The sequence below is a fragment of the Microtus pennsylvanicus genome, chromosome 5 (genome assembly GCF_037038515.1).
Source record: "Microtus pennsylvanicus isolate mMicPen1 chromosome 5, mMicPen1.hap1, whole genome shotgun sequence".
NCBI lineage: Eukaryota > Metazoa > Chordata > Mammalia > Rodentia > Cricetidae > Microtus > Microtus pennsylvanicus.
The window spans coordinates 46,846,724-46,865,508 of record NC_134583.1 but is presented as its reverse complement, the minus strand read 5'-3'; the positions used below and the strand labels follow the sequence as shown (position 1 = coordinate 46,865,508).

Below are 18,785 nucleotides of genomic sequence, written 5' to 3'. Positions count from 1 at the left end.
CTTCTTAAATATTATCAAATCTAATATTTCTAGACGATTCTGTTTAACTTCTGCATAACCTTAGGGGTACCTATCATCTGCTGGTCATATCTTGTACAGTAACTTGTATAGAAATTAAGGTTGGTTTTCTAATAAGCTTGGGTTATTAGAACTATTTCAGTTTCATCATGCAGTGGCTTGGTAGGTTCTTGTCTAAACTCCTCTGTCTGTGTCTGAGTAATTTCTTTATATTCATTCTAGGTCTTTTTAAGGCTTATGTCTTCTCAGTCAAATTTTTCTTATTTTCATTGACAAGTCTTTCTAAAGTTTGTATCTTTTATCAGTCAGTGTTTCGTATTTGGCACAATTATCAGACCACTCTTTATTTGGCACAAGAAACTACTATGGATATTAAGAATGAAATATGAGTTACCAGACTGATAATAATTATAATTGGCATTATGTCAATCCCAACTAAGTCATTTGTCCCCTCACTTGCTGTTTCCATTTTCAAGCCATCCATAGTTGCACTATACAGGGTCCTAACTCCTGCACTCTGATATTTCCCATCCTTAACATAGGAAAGATTTTTACTTTTAATATTATTTAACTCGTTTCTAAAGGACTTCCCAGGTATCTCACCAAATCTGCTGATTTCTTAGTTTGTCCTCAGCTGACCATCAGCACACTCAGATCGCTTCTATGATTTCTGATGCACGATTAATGAAAGCTCAGTGACTAATATTGGGGTTCAACCTGAAGATCAGTAAGGCAAAGCAGCCAGCCATGGGCTCTTACCTCGACCTCATTCCGTAATGGCAACAGGGCTCCAGGAATCTCAGAATGAGACTGAGTCTGAGAGCTGTCTCCTCCCATTTTATATTCCTCTGTAGCACTGGGATTAAAGGCATTCACCACTGGGATTAAATCATGCACTGCCTGGTTTCTACAGCAACTAGTATGACTACTGAGATTAAAGGTTTGTGTTACCACTGCCTGCTCTGTAAGACTGACCTTTGGGGCTGTTTTACTCTCTGATCATCAGGCAACCCTTTTTCATTAAAATACAAATGAAATGCCACTACAGATTTCTGAGCAAGCATGCTTTCCTGAGTCCCCAAGAGTGGCAGTGGAGGCACCAGCTGACATAAACTTCCTTTTGCGTAGACATGCCACACATAGGAGTACTAAAATGTTGATTTACTGACAGCTCTGTGGCTGCGCCTGAACCTACTGCAATTTCAGCCAGTAACTAAGGCTCTGCAGTTACTGGCCTGCTTTCCTGGCAGTGGCCTGGAGGGACTTTGATGTCTCACTGGGTCCAGCTCCTGTCGCTGCCACCAAATGTAGTTTTTAACTAAATCTCTATCTTTATTTACCAATACAGACTCAGGAGTCAGAGGCTGGAGTGAAAACATGCTAGCTCAGAAAGGTTGAGGAGTGACTAGCTGACCTGACCTCTGTTGGCATCTCAGAAAGAGGGGTCTCTTCTGTCACTACAAACCAAAAAGTACTGCACACTCCAAGTTTCTCTCTAGAACTTCCTGTGCATCTCTCTTTCATTTTCCAGACTCTCCCTGGCTCTCTGTGATTATTTTACGTCAATTAGTTAATGAATTTATAAAGATAGAAAACTAAATGGATATTTTGTAACTTGAGATGTATTTTAGGGACACATGAATGGAAGCAGTCAGCACAGATTTCATAGAAACAAATACAGAAAAGATAATTGGCAGATGTAGCCACTCTTATTTACAAAATAAAAAGTGAATTATCATCTATGTTTTAAAACTGGTTTTGATGTTGAATATTTAGGAGAAAATGCCAAAACATCAGCCTATTACACTGAAATTCATAACAACAACTATAAATACAAATTATGTTCAACAAACAAAAAATATGACAAAAATGCTAAAGAAATATATATTATGCAATTATATGAAGGCATGAAAACCTTGGAGATATGCCTCCTTAGAAAATTCACACATTGGATCATGTGGAGAAGATTTCTTACATTTGGACAGAGACTAATTAAGTATCTTTTCTTCATAGAGCCATGGCAACAGCAAAGTGCATCCCTGCTGAGCCTCAGCCTAGAAGGCAAGATCTCCAGGAGATGCTGACAGAAGTGGGGTTGTCTGTTGACTACTGGCTTCCTAAACTTAAGGAAGACATGGGTGTGACCTGTGCCCAGAACTTACAACAATTAGAAGAAGAAGATCTCCAGAAGCTGAAGTCCCAGACACAGCACACATGGGAAGAAAAGGCTCTGGAGAAGCTGCTTGACCTCTCACAGTCAAACAGTGTTGCAGAGTTCCAGAAGACTTCAGGGGAGATGATAGAGAGCAGACAGCAGCAGGCAGAACAGGCACTGCAGGAACTGATGGACCTGCAGTCAGAAGGGAGACATGAAGAAGAAGAAGAAGAAGAAGAAGAAGAAGAAGAAGAAGAGGAGGAGGAGGAGGAGGAGGAGGAGGAGGAGGAGGAGGAGGAGGAGGAGGAGGAGGAGGAGGAGGAGAGGAAAGAAGCAGAGCTGAGACAAGCAATGGAGATCCCTGAAGAGTGCTGGCCAGGACCTGAAGTACCCCTCAAAGATATCACTGAAACAATGGAGAGACAACCAGGAAACATGGAGCAGAAACTGACCTACAGGGGAAATCTGCCAGATAGAGAACTAGTTAGATGGGCTTCTGGAGGGCTAGCCCTGCAGGGAATATACAAGACGTGCCATAAAAAGAACCTGGTGGCAAGGAGAGAAGAACTACTCAGGGTCCCCAAGGAATTTGTCGTCTTTGGATCTGAGAAAGCCAAAAGAATGGAAGCAAAAGAATTCACATCTTATCAAGAAGAAACCCTGTTTACCAAAAATGTGGAGAAGCTGGGATTTGGAGCAATGACATCAGCCACAGGTGGATCCTGGGGATTTAGTCAAGAATGTGGTAGAGATCAAAGCAAACATTCAGAATCTAAGGGCACACACCAGTCATATTCAGAGCAGTCTTATTTCTGCTCAGCCAAGTTCAGCTTTGTCCCGCTGGTCTCCTTCCACTTTCGAATTGATGAGCTCCAGCTCTCCACTGCTGCTCTCAAGGAACTGAAGATTATTGAGGAACAACTGGAACACACTGATGGACCAGACAGATTCCTCTTACTGAGGAACAGGACTGAAAACTTCTTCAACAGATTTGGTTCTCATGCTAATCAAGGCCCTCTGCATCTTGGGGGAATCTACTGGTGGAAGGCCTTTTCAGAGGGTTTCAGAAGTGACCAGCTGGATTGTGTGAAGCAGCACACAGAAGAGGCCTTGGATAGTTACATAAGGGCAGGCTACAATGGCTTTAGAGTCAAATTTATGGCAGGAATAACAAAATCAAACTCACATTCAGTAAGATCCTGCCAAAATTCAACTAATCAACAGCTCCAAATCAAAGTCCAATTATCTGTAGCCCAGATAGGTGGACCACCAGAAGCAAATGGAATTGTTCAGTGGACAACTGGCCTTCTCGCCAGCAACAAAACCTGGTGTGTCATTGACCGAGAACATCAGCTGGTACCCATTTGGGACATCATCCTATCAAATCACAGAAGCAATTTTAAGGACCCCTTTCTGGTAGCTAACTGCCTGGCAGAAAACTACTCTGCTCTGACTGGCCTTGATGCCTGCATCCAGGCTGGAGAACATATGTTGATCCCTGAGGAGGAAGCAGGGCATATCCTGGATGATGTGAAATCCTGGGAGGTCTCTAACCCTGAAGAGAAACTTAAGAAACTGATGAGTTTTATGCAAACACTGGCCCACAAAACAAAAGGTTATGACATATGGATTAATAGGTGTCTCAAAGATTTAGATCTGCAGATTTTTCTCATAAACACTGTCAACTTTTGCAAAAACCCATCCATTCAAAAAATTCTGTTTATTCAACCTCAGTTACACAGTCTTCTAGAACCTCATGTCAAAAAAGTAAAGTACTTTCCTCAGGTGAAGTCAATGATTCAGTGGATCGACCAGACAGAGTCAGAGGAAAAGCAAGTCAAAATCACTGAATTGTCTGAATTCCTTAAAACTTTGAAAGAAATCCAAAAAGCTCTCGTGGAAGCAAATGACAAATCTGAGTCCCTAGAAACAGTCGAAGAGGCTCAAAGAAAAGCTACCTGTGAGGTCACCAAAGCTCTTAGCTCCTTCTTGAACTCTCTCAGAGAAGCGGAGCAGCCAGACATGCAGCTGCTACTACTCTGCATTGCAGCTGGTGCAGGTTATCAGCTGGAAAGCAATGTTTTCCAGCCTCTCCTGGGGTGCGCTGAGATAAATTTCCTACTGGATGAAATACAAACTGTCCAACACAGATATCAGGAGCTAAAAACTACCTGCACTGACAGGGCACAGGCATTCCTAGTGCTCAAAGCTCTGACCACCACAGTGAATGTCTCAGAGATTTCTCCAGAAGAAAAAACACAACGCTTGGGATTAATAAGACAGCATATGGAGCATTTACAATTGTCTACAAAATTTGGACAAGTCCTCACAAAATTTGAAACAGATCATGATTGGGAAAATCTAGAGAATGATTTGAGATTATTCATTGATGGGAATTATGAAGACACCATCTCTGCTTTGAAAGTGGAAGAAATGAAAAAACAACTGCAAAGTCTTGACCTTGAAAAGAAAGAGACTTATAATCAACAAGATAATGAAAACAACCAAAAGGAAAACATAGAAAAGGGACCGTTGCTAGATTTACTCCAGCGTCTAGGTCTAGAACATCACTACCCAAAAAGGATGAGCAGAGCTGACTTCCATCTGATCTATAAGACTTCTGTGTACAATACACAGTCAAGATCTGAACAGGAACTTCCCTTCTATTTCCTACAAAAGCTACTGATGCTAGATTGTGGGTTCAGACATCTAGTCTTCAAAAATAATGGAAATGCAGACACCCAAAACTCTGTAGGTCCTGACAACTCAGAAAATGAGTCTTTTGATCCATATGAAGAGTTCTTTGATGACAGATATAAATTTACTAATTCTTCAACCACTGAGTCCCGGCCCCACATTCACCCAATGGACATCCAGATGGCCATTTTTCACTGTGCAGATGATCTTGCAAGGCAATACATTTTGTCTAAACTTTCCATTTGTCAATTTGCACTCCCCCTTGTGGTGCCAAATCCCAACACTTCTCAAATGGAATTCTCTCTCTGGTCTCTCAGACAAATCAGGAGAAGTTGGCAAGAGTCAAGTAAATCAGCACAGAACAAGAGCTACAGTCACAGGAATCAGCAGATGTGCTGTGTCTCTACCCCCATTGTGTCCTTCATTAGAGTTGGAAAAGGCTTCTCTGCTTCCAAATCTCAGATCATGAACTCTCTCCTCAGTAAACGTAAACATGATGTGTTTTTTCACAGGCACTGCAGAGGAAGCAGCAAAGACTGTCTCCTGATGCAGGGAGTGGTGGAGGTCTGCTGGTTCTGTCCTGGGGACAAAAGTGAGGACATATTTGACAAGTGTGTGACCTTCACCAATCTTCATGGAGATGCCAAGGACCATAGGCAACAACTCAGCTTCCTGCAGGATGTCTCTTCTGTCATTGTGGTCCTCATGTCAGCTTCTGATGATAATAAAGAAAACCAAAACCTTGTAAGATACCTCTGTCAGTCATCAAGATCCCTGATCTGTTTGACTGATGACAAAGAAAAAGCCACAGCCAATTTTTCTGGTAAAAGAATGAGAATTGGCATCAAGAATAGAAATGAGGCAGAGTTAACAGAGGAACTCACAAACGCCATCAAACTTTTACTAGAACTCTCTGGCCATCCACTCAGCTTAGAGGACTGTTCAAAGATAGCTAGAAAACAAGGATTTCTGATTGATGAAGATCAAAGAGAAATTAAGGAAGCCAAAGAAAAGGCACAGACTATAATGGACCTCCTGAAACTATCAAAGTTACCTGAGATAAAAGAAAACTTGCTGCCGCTGCAGGGACAACTTTGGCACCTTTGGTGTAAGAAGGACAAGGAACTCTATCATCTGAGAGAAAGGGGGAATCGGAGCATTGAACAACACAAGAGTAAAATAGAGGTAGAAAAACAGAAAATACGATGTCAGCAATTTAATAAGGCCTTTCCTCTCAATCCCTTAATGTGCTCTGTCCTACAAATTCTCCAAGAAGATTTAGAAATTTACCCCAAACTATATTTCTTACACTGGATAAATATGGTTTTGGAAAAGCTAACTTCAGGACACTTGGAGAATTTGCACGGAAAGCAACAATCTTTGTGGTCACTGCTACAGGCAGAAAAGCAAACGGCAGACAGAAACAGCTCCCTGACACTCTGGCAGGAGCAGATAGAAGCCATCTCTACTGAGATTCTTAACTGCACTTTAGGAATTGAGCACCTTCTCCGAGAAGTTGGCCAGATCTATGAAGCTCTGGAAGAAACTTCCTCCTCTAGAGACAGCCTTTTTCTCTGCCTCCCTCAGATTGCTGCAGATTTGATGGTAGCTGGTGTTCCTATTGAGCTGATGGATGGGGATGCTTCATATGTGCCTCTAAAGTGGGTGGCAGCTGTTTTTGACAAGATCTCAGAGAAAGTTGGAGACAAAAGACTGTTTGTTCTCTCCATCCTCGGTCTGCAGAGCTCAGGGAAATCCACCCTACTGAATGCACTATTTGGGCTGCAGTTCACAGCCAGTGCAGGCAGGTGCACCAAGGGGGCCTACATGCAGCTCCTGAAGGTGGAAGAGACATTCACAGAGGAGCTTGGCTTTGATTTTGTGCTTGTTGTAGACACAGAAGGACTTCGGGCTCCAGAACTCAACAACAAATCCCACCATCGGGACAATGAGTTGGCAACATTTGTCATTGGCCTTGGAAACTTGACTCTGATCAATATTTTTGGGGAGAATCCATCAGAGATGCAGGATATCCTACAAATAGTGGCCCAGGCCTTTCTGAGAATGAAACAAGTGAAAATCTCCCCCAGTTGTTTCTTTGTCCATCAGAATGTGGGAGAAGTTACAGCTAAAGACCAAACTATGGAAGGACGAAGGAGACTGGAGCAGAGACTGGATGAGATGACAGCATTAGCTGCTGAACAGGAAGAGTGCTCAAACATAACCCGCTTCCGTGATGTAATTAGATTTGATGTCAATAGTCATGTCTACTACTTTGCTCACCTCTGGGATGGCAATCCCCCAATGGCCCCTCCCAATCCTCACTATAGCCACAATGTCCAGGAGTTGAAGGCTGGGATTCTTAGGACTGCTCAGCATGAATCCAGGGGAAAGATCATGAAGATCTCAGATGTAAAATTTCGAGTTCAGGATTTGTGGAAAGCCCTGGTCAGTGAGAACTTCATTTTCAGTTTCAGGAACACCCAAGAAATTATATCCATGAGCAAACTGGAAGCCATGTATAACCACTGGACCTGGGAGCTGAGGAGTTATGTGCTGGATTTACAGAATCAGTTGACCAATCAGATAGAAAATGGGAAAATACTGATACTCACACCCAGGACACTTGAGGGTCCAATCAGTACAAAATATGAAACCATCAAGGAAGATTTTGACAAATATTTTGAAGAAGACACAGATAGAGAAACATTGGTACAATGGAAATCAAGCTTTGAACATAAGTTACTAATGCTTAAAGATGCACTTACTTCAGACACCAGAAGGAAATGCAGTGAGCTCATCAGTCTTAAACAAAGTCAAGAAAGACTAGATAACCAAAAGTCACAATATGAAAATGAACTGTTAGAGAGGAGCCGAGAGTTGGCTTTGAGTGTGAAGGGTAAAGAATTCAATGATGAAGAGTTGCGTGAGAAGTTCAATCAACTTTGGACAAGTTGGATCTACAAAGTTTCTTTGACTGCACCTCCTGTCACAGAGCCTGACATTGATTGGGATGCTGAAAATATCCTTCTGGAGCATTTCAAAAAGGAGAAAAACATTGTAGAAAGACTTAAAAAGAACTCTGGAAAGATGTTTGAGATTAATTATGCCAAACATGTCCAAGTGAAAAAAAGGTTTGGGGTAATTCCAAGGTGTTTAGAAATCTGTCATAAAGAATCCATTAAGAAGACTACTAGTAACATTTCTTTAAGATTTGAGGAAATAATTGAAAACATTTGGAAGCAAAGGCGCGATTACAGTCAGAATGATTTTCATGTAATCTTAAAGATAATAGAAAAAGAACTGAAATCTGTTCCCCCTGAGGAAGACTACACATTTACCAAAGAGTACAACATTGATTTATCTGTATGCTTATTTGAAAAAGCATCTAAGAATTTCAAGGAAATAAACAAGGAATTCAATAGAGTATATGATCCTGTGAACTATCTGGAGAGAAAAAAAGATGACTTCTTCATCAGTTTTAAAATCTCCTGCCAAGGTGCCACCTCCATCACATCGTTTGTGGACTTCCTGTGGCTCAAGCTCACTCCTGCTATCTCTGCCACTATATGGGAGAAAATGAGCCTTAAAGTAGCTGGAGACATGAGAGCTGCCTGCGCTGAATTCAATGGAAACAGAGCTAACCTGGAGAAACATATTCTCATTTTTCTGGCAGAAGAAGAAAACTTTGATAACTATTGGCAGTACATTCATCATCCAGAATCCTTTTTCAGGGCTTACATTAGAGACCGTATTAGAAGATACTTGTCAGCAAAAGAAGGTGAAAAAATAAAGACTTTTATAAAAATAATTTTAGCTGACATCAAGAATGTCATCCTCTCTGCCATTCATGAGTCCACAGCAGTAACTAAAGATAACAGCACTGCTTCTCGCTGGTTGAATTTGTTCTGTGATCACCTAGGGAGCAACCTGATCTTTCCAAGAAGAGACCTCATAAGCATCGAGCACCTGGAGATAAAGGACACTGAGTTTCTCAAAGAAGTCATGAGTGCAGCTTTGGATCCTGCACTGAAGAAAGTAAAAGAGGACTGCTCAAGTAAGCCCATAGATAAAATTATTCCTGACATTGAGAAAATTCTCTCTGAACATCTCTGTGGCTGCTGGAAGCAGTGTCCTTTTTGTAAAGCAATTTGTACCAACACCATTCCCGAACATGATGGAGATCACAGTGTGCCATTCCACCGTCCTCAGGCTGTCAATGGATGGCATTATTATAAAACAGACTACTTTGCCACTGACTGCTGTACTACTTGTGTAGCAAGTGACAGTTCATTTATTTTAGATGACCTCCGGAGGTTCCCATACAAGAAATATCGAGCAGCAGGAGGTAATTTTGCCACATGGAGCATCACCCCAGACTCATCTACCCAGCCATATTGGAAATGGTTTGTCTGTCGCTTCAGATCAAAGCTTGAAAAAAAGTATGAAAAAAAATTTACAAAGTTAGGTACTATTCCATATTCATGGACCAAAATCACAAAGGAAGAAGTACTTGATGACTTGGAATATAATAATTGCCAACATAAACAATAACACTGCCACACAAATTTCATTTTTTCCAAAGGACCTGAAATTCAGGCGTCACCATGAAGATTACAGTTTATAAATAAGATACATAAAAATAAAATCAGTTACTATTTCTAGACCTGAAGATCTTCTGCTAAAGAGAATGTTTATGTCTTAATTTCTGCTGCTTTGAATATAATGTATTGAACATGAGAATATCAGTCCTAAACAGGATGTCTTCATCAAATCCTTCTCGAGACTCAGGGAACCATACGGAAGAGGAGGCTGTGTGATGGCCTTAAAAATCTCCAATTTTATGCTGGACGTCCATCTTGGAACTCACTAGCCATTTTTGTCTAACTCAAGCTCCTGGATTATAAATTCTCAGTTCTCTCTCTCTCTCTCTCTCTCTTACACACACACACACACACACACACACACACAGAGAGAGAGAGAGAGAGAGAGAGAGAGAGAGAGAGAGAGAGAGAGAGAGAAACGCATTCGCACACATGCACACACACACGTACAAAAGCAGAGCCATGACAATCTGTTTGTTATATAACTAACTGTTTTGGGGTCTTCTGTAACATGCTTATGCAGATAGCCAAGGATTATTTGGGGTCACCTTGACTACTTACTAAATAGACCAGTTTTGGCAGATAATGAAGGTCTTCTAATGGTTTTCACCACAAGAATCCTTTTCTTGCCACACTTCTCACGACAATCTCAAGTCTGGCTAAGAGAGTGCTGTCCTGCTATCAGCTAATTAATTAAACATTTTATTATAATTGGATTGAGTCTATGATCTTTGCCAAGGCATCACAATCACCACAGCATTTGGATGCCCCTGCAAGATGCCTGAGAGACTCTGACTCAGCACCAGAATAGGACCCCAACTACTTTGAAGCCCAAGGAGCCCAAGACCACATAGTAAATAATAGACCTCACAGGAAGCAAGTCCATTTTGTTAAGCTCCAAAGAGTCCATATTGCAACTGCCCCAATTTTGCAAATTGAAAGCAGAAACAAAATTAAAAGTTGTCAACAAGCATTCTGAAGTTCAAACCAATCCATGACTTGTTCCCTTCTGTTTTGGAGTCCAGACATATGTAGAGACAAAGAGGAGATCAGACAAGATCATAAACCCAGTCTTCAAGGTAGAGTAAATGTCAGGAGGGATTTCAGGCTTCTCCTTTATCACAGGGCCTTGAAGTAAAAACCTTGAGACAGAAAACTTAAAGTTAACTAAGACAGTATGTGCTAATCTTAGAGACTCAAGGTCCAGAAAGTACCACAGAGTGTCTTCATTGCTTGTTGTTTATCACTAACAGCAGGTGTTCTAGCCACTGACCTTGCAACTGCCCTGCTTAGCTGCAGAGCTGCCAAATCCCTTCCCCATTCTCCCTTCCCCCTTCCCCAGTTCCCCCTGCCCGAGTTTCTCACTGAGGGGTATTTAAGACAAAAAGCTTGCTTCAATAAATGGAGATCTTGACAAATTGAGAACAGAATCCTGTTTGGCTTGCTTGGTCTTCTTTCTCTCTCTCTCTCTCACCCATGTTCTTTCAGATAGCGCCCCTTCAGACCCTGGAATAACTGGACCTGCTGGGAGGGTGCAAGTAAACGTCCTACATTCCCTGTAGTTTTGGTATATGAGTAAAGGTGGCCACTACACGTCTGAGTTCATCTGGTCTTCCTTGATTGTGTTCCTGTGTTGATGTTCTACACTGATGTCATAGGAAAAAAGGACCAGCCAAAGAAGCACACCCTGACTCTGAAACCAGAGCCAACCAAAGAAACACACTTTGACCCTGAAACCAGAGTCAAAGAAACACATCCTAACTCTGAAATGGGAGCTAAAGAAACACACTCTGGCTCTGAAACCAGAGCCAGTGAAAGAAACACTCTTTGACCCTGAAACTAAAGCCAAAAGTTTAAAGGGGGCCAGTGAAAGAAACCTTGAAATCAGAGCCAAAGAAACACATACTGCCCTTGATCAACTGAGTACCAACCCCACCAATCCCTGAACAGGAAAACCCACCAATCCCTGAGCATGAAATTAACCATTCCCTAAGCATGAAATCCATCCAATCACTGAGTTTGTTCAATTTCCACACTGAAAATCTTCACCCTGGAAAATCTCTACCCCCAAGAAACCCTACATAAACCCTGTGTCTGTTCAGTTGGGGGCATCCTTTTCCACCTTGGCAGAAGCAGCACTCTCTTAGATTACTTACTCCCTTCCAATAAATCTCTTGAATGAGTTTAGGGTGAAGACCTTCTTTTTGCAGAGAAGCAATGGTCATCTCTGCTGGGAAACTCCCTTAGTGAAACAGAGCAGAGAAGTAACAACTTTAATGAGAACAGAGAAGCAACGGACATCTCTGCTGGGAAACTCTCTTAGCAGAGTGGAGCAGAGCTGAGCTTCAACAGCTCTCTCAGAGAGGAACAGGATTGCAACATCCTACAGAAAGACAATCCCCAGTGGAACCCAGCTATCGGTACAGTCTGATTTCCCAACAGCCAGAATACTTTTCCCTTTGCAGCTGTATGTTAGCCCAATTTCCCAACAATCAGAATAGCTTGCCCTCCAGAGCTGTAGCACATGCATTATCTTTTGTCTGTTGGACATTTCATATTTGTTGCAGAGACAGAAGTCAGACTAAACACAGCTATATTGCTCCTAAACTGCATGTCATATTTTCAGGATTTCCAAGAGGCAGATTTAGCCTGCTTGACTCCACATCAGGCACTTCTTTGTGTACACCCTTCTGTTTCTAATCCTTTTCCTTCCCCCTGCTTCTCTTGACCTATCTTCCAGCTAGCTCCTGTCTCTGACCACAAATCCCTGGCTGCCAGCTTCACCCTGCCCTTGTCTCCAGGCTGGTATGATGCAAGAGCCACTGTGCACATTGTTTTTGGGCACCATAAGCCCCGTTTCTCTCCCTGTTGCTTATTGTACTGCTGCAGTTGATCAACACCCAGAATTTCCGCCTCCTCCCAGCCTCCCATTTCCCTCCCCCTCCTCCCACTCCCTTTCCAGTCTGAAGAGCAGTCAGGGTTCCCTGCCCTGTGGAAAGTCCAAAGTCCTCCCCCATTCTCACCACTGGACAGGACAACCAGGCAGAAACTTAACAAAGAAATAAGGGAACTAAGAGATGTTATGACTCAAATAGACTTAGCAAATATCTATAGAACATTTCATCCAAACATAAAAGAATATATCTTCTTTAACACCCCATGGAAACTTCTCAAAAACTGACCACATACTCGGTACAAAACAAATCTCAGCAAATTAAAAATAAATGGAATAACCCCATGTGTCTTATCAGATCACCATGGCTTAAAGTTAGAATTCAACACCAATGAGAATTGCAAAAAGCCCACAAACACGTGGAAATTTAACAATGGTCACCTCAATCACCAATGGGTCCGAAAGAATAAAGTAAGAAACTAAAGACTTCCTAAAGTTCAACAAAAATGACCACATAAGATACCCAAATATATGGGACACAATGAAAGCAGTGTTAAGAAGAAAGTTTATAGTACTAAATGCTTACATAAAGAAGTTAGAAACATATCACATTAGCGAGTTAACAGAACATCTGAATGCTCTAAAACTAGAAGAAGCAAACTCATCCAGGAGGACTAGACAAGGGAAATAATGAAATTGAGAGCTGAAATCAAGAAAATAGAAACAAAGAAAACAATACAAAGAATCAATGAGACAAAGAGTTGGTTCTTCAAGAAAATCAACAAAATAGGCAGACCTTCATCCAAATGAACCAAAAGGCAGAGAGAGAATATCCAAATTAACAAAATCAGAAATGAAAGGGAGGACATAACAACAGACATGGAGAAAATCCAGAGAATCATCAGGTCATATTTCAAAAACTTGTACTCCACAAAATTGGAAAACTTAAGGAAATGGACAATTTTCTGAATAAATACGACTTACCAAAATTAAGTCAAGACCAGATAAGCAAATTAAATAGACCTATAACCTCCAAGGAAATAAAAAAGTCATCAAAAGTTTCCCAACCAAAAAAAAGAGGCCAAGATGGCTTCAGAGCAGAATTTTACAATATTTTCAAAGAAGAACTAATACCAATACACTACAAATTGTTTCACATGATAGCGACAGAAGGAACATTACCAAACTCTTTTTATGAGGCTATGATCACCCTTAAAGCCAAATTATACAAAGACACTACTAAGAAAGAGAATTAAAGACCAATCACAAAAATACTCAATAAAATACTGGCAAACCAAATCCAAGAACACCTCAGGAAAATCATCCACCATGAACTAGTATGCTTCATCCCAGAGATGCAGGGATGGTTCAACATATGAAAATATATCAATGTAATCCACCATATAAACACACTAAAATGAATAAAATCACACCATCATTTCATTAGATGCTGAGAAAGCTTTTGACAAAATTCAATACCCCTTCATAATAAAAGTCTTGGAGAAAACAGGGATATAAGGAACATACCTCTACATAATAAATGAATATACAGCAAGCCAACAGCCAACATCAAACTAAGTGGAGAGAAACTCAAAGTGATTCCACTGAAATCAGGAACAAGACAAAGTTATCCACTCTCTCCATATCTATTAAGTAAAGTACTTGAAATTCTAGTTAGAGCAATAAATCCAACAACGAGAGATTAAGGGGATACAAACCGAAAAATAAGAACTCAAACTCTCACTATTTGCTGATGATATGATAGCATACATAAGTGACCCCAAAAATTCAACCAGGGAACTCCTACAACTCATAAGCATCTTCAGTAACATAGTAGGATACAAACTCAACTAAAAAAAAATCAGTAGGGGCTGGAGAGATGGCTCAGTGCTTAAGAGCATTGCCTGTTCTTCCAAAGATCCTGAGTTCAATTCCCAGTAACCACATGATGGCTCACAACCATCTGTAATGAGGTCTGGTGCCCTCTTCTGGCCTGTAGGCGTACAAGCAAAAACAGAATAATATATACCTAATAAATAAATAAATATTTTTTTAAAAAAATCAGTAGCCCTCCTTTATACAGATGATAAGTGGACTGAGAAAGAAATCAGAGAGACATCACCCTTCACAATAGCCATGAATAACATAAAATACCTTGGGGTAACTCTAACCAAACAAGTAAAATATCTGTATGACAAGAACTTTAAAACTTTGAAGAAACAAATTGAAGAAGACATCAGAAAATGGAAAGATCTCCTATGCTCATGTGTAGGTAGAATTAACATAGTAAAATGGCAATTTTACGAAAAGCAGTCTATTGAATCAATGCAATGGCCATCAAAATCTAAGCAAAATTCTTCACAGAGCTCAAAAGAACTATATTCAACTTCATATAAAAAATCAAAAGCCCTAAGATAGCCAAAACAATCCTATACAACAAAGGAACTTCTGGAGGCACCACAATCCCTGACTTCTAACTCTACTATAGAATTACAGTAATGAAAACAACCTGGTATTGGCATAAAAACAGAGAGGAGGACGAATGGAATTGAATCAATGATCAGGATATTAATCCACACATCTATGGACTCCTGATTTTTGATAAAGAAGCTAAAAATAGAGGATGGAAAAAATCATATTCAACAAATGGTGCTGGCATAACTGGATATCAACATGTAGATAGTGCAAATAGATCCATATCTAACACAATGCACAAAGCTCAAATGGATTAAAGACCTCAACATAAAACCAACCACACTGATCCTCATAGAAAAGAAAATTAAAAATATACTTGAACACATTGGCACAGGAGACCACTTCCTAAATTTAACTCAGTAGCACAGACACTGAGAGACAATGGGACCTCCTGAAACTGAGAAGCTTCTGTAAAGCAAAGGGCATGGTCAAAAAGACAAAATGGCCTACAGAATGGGAAAAGATCTTCACCAATTCCGTATCAGACAGAGGACTGATCTCTAAAATATACTAAGAAGTCAAGAAATTTGTCATCAAAAGAATAAATAATCCAATAAAAGTGAGGTACAGACCTAAACAGAGAACTGTCAAGAGATGAATCTAAAATGGCTTAAAGATACTTAAGGAGGGGGCTGGAGAAATGGCTCAGAAGTTAAGAGCATTGCTTGCTCTTCCAAAGATCCTGAGTTCAATTCCCAGCAACGACATGGTGGCTCACAACCATCTATAATGGGATCTGGTGCCCTCTTCTGGCCTGCAGGCATATACACAGACAGAATATTGCATACATAATAAATAAATATTTTTTTAAAAAGATACTTAAGAAAATGCTCAACATCAGGGGCATCTGAGAGATTCCAGAGTGGACCTGACCAGATTGAGCTGTGCCATGTGAGGAAGAGGGGTAGGAACAGACCTCACTCTAATTACCCAGAATGATTATTCCAGATTCCTCCCTCCCTAGGCCATTACCCCTCCTTGGCAGAGATGTTGCATGTACTTTATGGGCTGCTGACCTCTATGCTATTGGTCAGAGACCACATTAGATCCTAGGCCTTTTTGCTATAGATCCCATTCTCATGGTCACATGAACTTTGTAAAGTTACATGTAGTCACACATTAAGCTTTATTGTGCAACTGAAACTGAAATGATTAGTGCTACCTAGAGACCCTTTTCCAAATTCTATTATGCTTAAAATATGCATACAATATGTAATAGCGTATCTGGCAATAGACTCCCTGAAGCCTGGTCTAGGTTGAGGAAGTCAATCTACATCAGGTTTCATCCTCACTTCTTTTAGATGTTTGCTTCCCTGTCTGATACCTGCAGGGACTCCTTCAAAGGATGGTGATAACTGGATTAGATAATGAAACTTCTGGTGCTATTCCTTGAACATTATATCATACAGTAAACTAAATTTGTTATGAAGAATAATCATAAAAGTGTTCTTTCTGGGCAGAGGTTGTGCGTGACTTTAACTCCAGTACCTAGAAGGCAGAGGCAGACAGAGTCTGAGGCCAGCCTAGTCTACAGAGGGAGTTCCAGAACAGCCAAGACGACAGAGATAGACCCTATCTCAGGGAGGAGGGTGCATTCTTTCTGGTGCATCAAAATCATCTGATCACAAAACATAAATTATTAGAACAAGACTCTGTAGATCTCTAGTACACACTAAAGCATATATAAAACTAGCATCTTTAAGAAAAAATGTTGTCATTCTATATTTAATATTTTTAACCCAATGCAATTATGAAAGTGATCCTAGTATTATTGGTCTACTCAGGTCTTTGATAGGCTTGTTGACTAGCATGGAAAAGCATCAGGAAGACTAATTTTTCAGTTTTTTGTCTGTACCCAGCTTGAGTGTTCATATTATCAAGCTCTCTGAATGGTTCCTTTGAGTTAAGTCTCTTTCCACAACCACAAGTCTAATACAACCCCTTGTGCCTCCTGATGGCAAAAATAAGGTAGAAAAAATATGGAGCTCAGCAAAAGCCTTTTTTACCCTAGGCTGTCCTCATCTCCAGCTTCTCGTTTTTTCACGCTTTGGAGTAAATAAGTATTTATGGATTCATTAACTGTCACTAAACCAGTTGGTTTTTCCCATTCACCTTCTTTGCAGGTCTTACATGATACTCTTCTTCTCACTTTGAAATACGTTATGTACTGCTTAAGGAGTTAGTGAAAATATACAAATCATTTAATACAAAAATCTTATAATATTTCAACTACAATGTAATATTGAGAGTCTATTAAATGCAAAATATTTGATAATCTAGAGCTACCACGATGAATGAAAGACAAGTTTGCCTAAAGAAAACACAGTCTAATGAGAGAAGCAGACACACCCAAGAACAAGTACACGATAGTCTGATAAGCTCTTTGTTAAGCAAGATCAGCATGCTTTGGCAGATCAGAAAAAGTACCCAACCACTGGGAACTGAGTGGGAGAAGACTTCCCAGGAAGGGTGATACTTGGCTCAGTTCCATATGAGTAGTAACTGCCATGTGAAAAAGGGAGAACAATTCAGAAAAGGAAAAAAGAACATCTTAAATATGAATCCATAAAGCAAACTAAGGGACTGAAAGAAGTATCATTGAATAAAAAAGAATGTGTAGTTGATCAGTAGGATGGGAATGGTGAAGGTAGGATGAGCCTCTCCTCAAACTTCTCCTTCTCTTATACTCAATCACAATGAGAAAAGTAACTAAGACACACTGTAAGAAAAAACAGCAGCTACCTCTTGTTGAATACTCAATAAAGGACAATAATTATCACAGCCACTTTCATGATCCCTTTATTTAACTCTCAAAACAGTTCTAAGAGATAAATATGTTGTGAAACTCATTTCAAAAACAAGAACAGAGATTCTCATCGATCAAGTCATCCGTCCAATACAATTAGAAATTACACTAGATTTAAACATGGATCAGTACAAATTCAATCCATGTTCTTACCCCATTAGCTTTACTCAAAATGAAGCTCTTAAATCTTACTGTTAAATACAACTCAATAGTCAATGAGATGCAATTGACAAAGTTTCAAGCCAGAAAGAATCAAATGTCTCTGGCTTTCATTTGATCCCACCTTAGTGCCAGCAATAGATAAGTAGGTGTGGACTGACAGAGCTTGTGGGGTTGCTATTACTACAGCTCTCATTGTTTAGTCTCGGCTTTTAAGCAAACTGTCTTATCTGTTTACAGCTGAATCCAGAAAAGCAGAAAAATTTCCACCTGCAAGATGAACCATCTCTCCTTCGTCTGACTGAACTGAAAGAAGACCCTAGATTCAAGCTGGTGAGAATCCCCTTCCCTCAGAACTAACCCCACAATGAGGTTAATTTCTCCTTGTCCCGGAGAAGACTAGAATATACATGCTAAGAGAGATCTGTGGCCCAAGGCTTCTTTTTTTTTTCTACGGTATGCAGAAAGTCTTCTTGTTCCTGGTCTCTGCTTCCCTTCTCCATCTCCCTTCTTTTCTCCCTTCTTCTTCATCCTCCCCAGATTCTCCTCCAACCTCTCCTTCTGTGTGTACCTCATCTTCATTCTCCTCTGCATTTCTTTGTCTTACAATTCAACAAGGTCCTACCTTAAAGATTTGGGCTTTGAGTCTTTGTTCTTTTCTCAAACTTCAGAACCATAAAGGAAGTCGTTATCGAGTACTCCAAAGCTGAACTGGGAATATGAGAGACATGAAGAGAGCACCGGAGGACCAAAGTGAGTCAGTTCTTTGTCAGTCTGAAATCAGTGAAGAAAGGACAGCGTGAGTCAGGGGAAAGATCTCTGGATGGTCTCAAGTCCTGGGTCAGACACCTGATTTAGACACTAGTAAGTGTGAAACAAATTAATCACAATTTGCCTCTAGATTCTAGATTTCTTTTTTATCCTCAAAGTGAAAAGTGGACTAGGTAATTAGTATGGTACTTTCCCATTGAAGATTTC

At 40.4% G+C, this 18,785-nt stretch overlaps 1 protein-coding gene across 1 annotated transcript in view; it reads left to right on the top strand.

The window, feature by feature from the left end:
* The window catches only part of LOC142849527 (interferon-induced very large GTPase 1-like), a 33,858-nt gene extending 22,968 nt beyond the window's left edge, over positions 1–10,890 (top strand). The window contains exons 2-3 of the mRNA XM_075971799.1: positions 2,032–2,389; positions 2,477–10,890. Of these exons, the coding sequence (XP_075827914.1) occupies positions 2,036–2,389; positions 2,477–9,424 (7,302 nt within the window). The 5' untranslated portion in view covers positions 2,032–2,035 and the 3' untranslated portion in view covers positions 9,425–10,890. The remainder of the gene's footprint in view (positions 1–2,031; positions 2,390–2,476) is intronic.
* Positions 10,891–18,785: the final 7,895 nt, after the last annotated feature.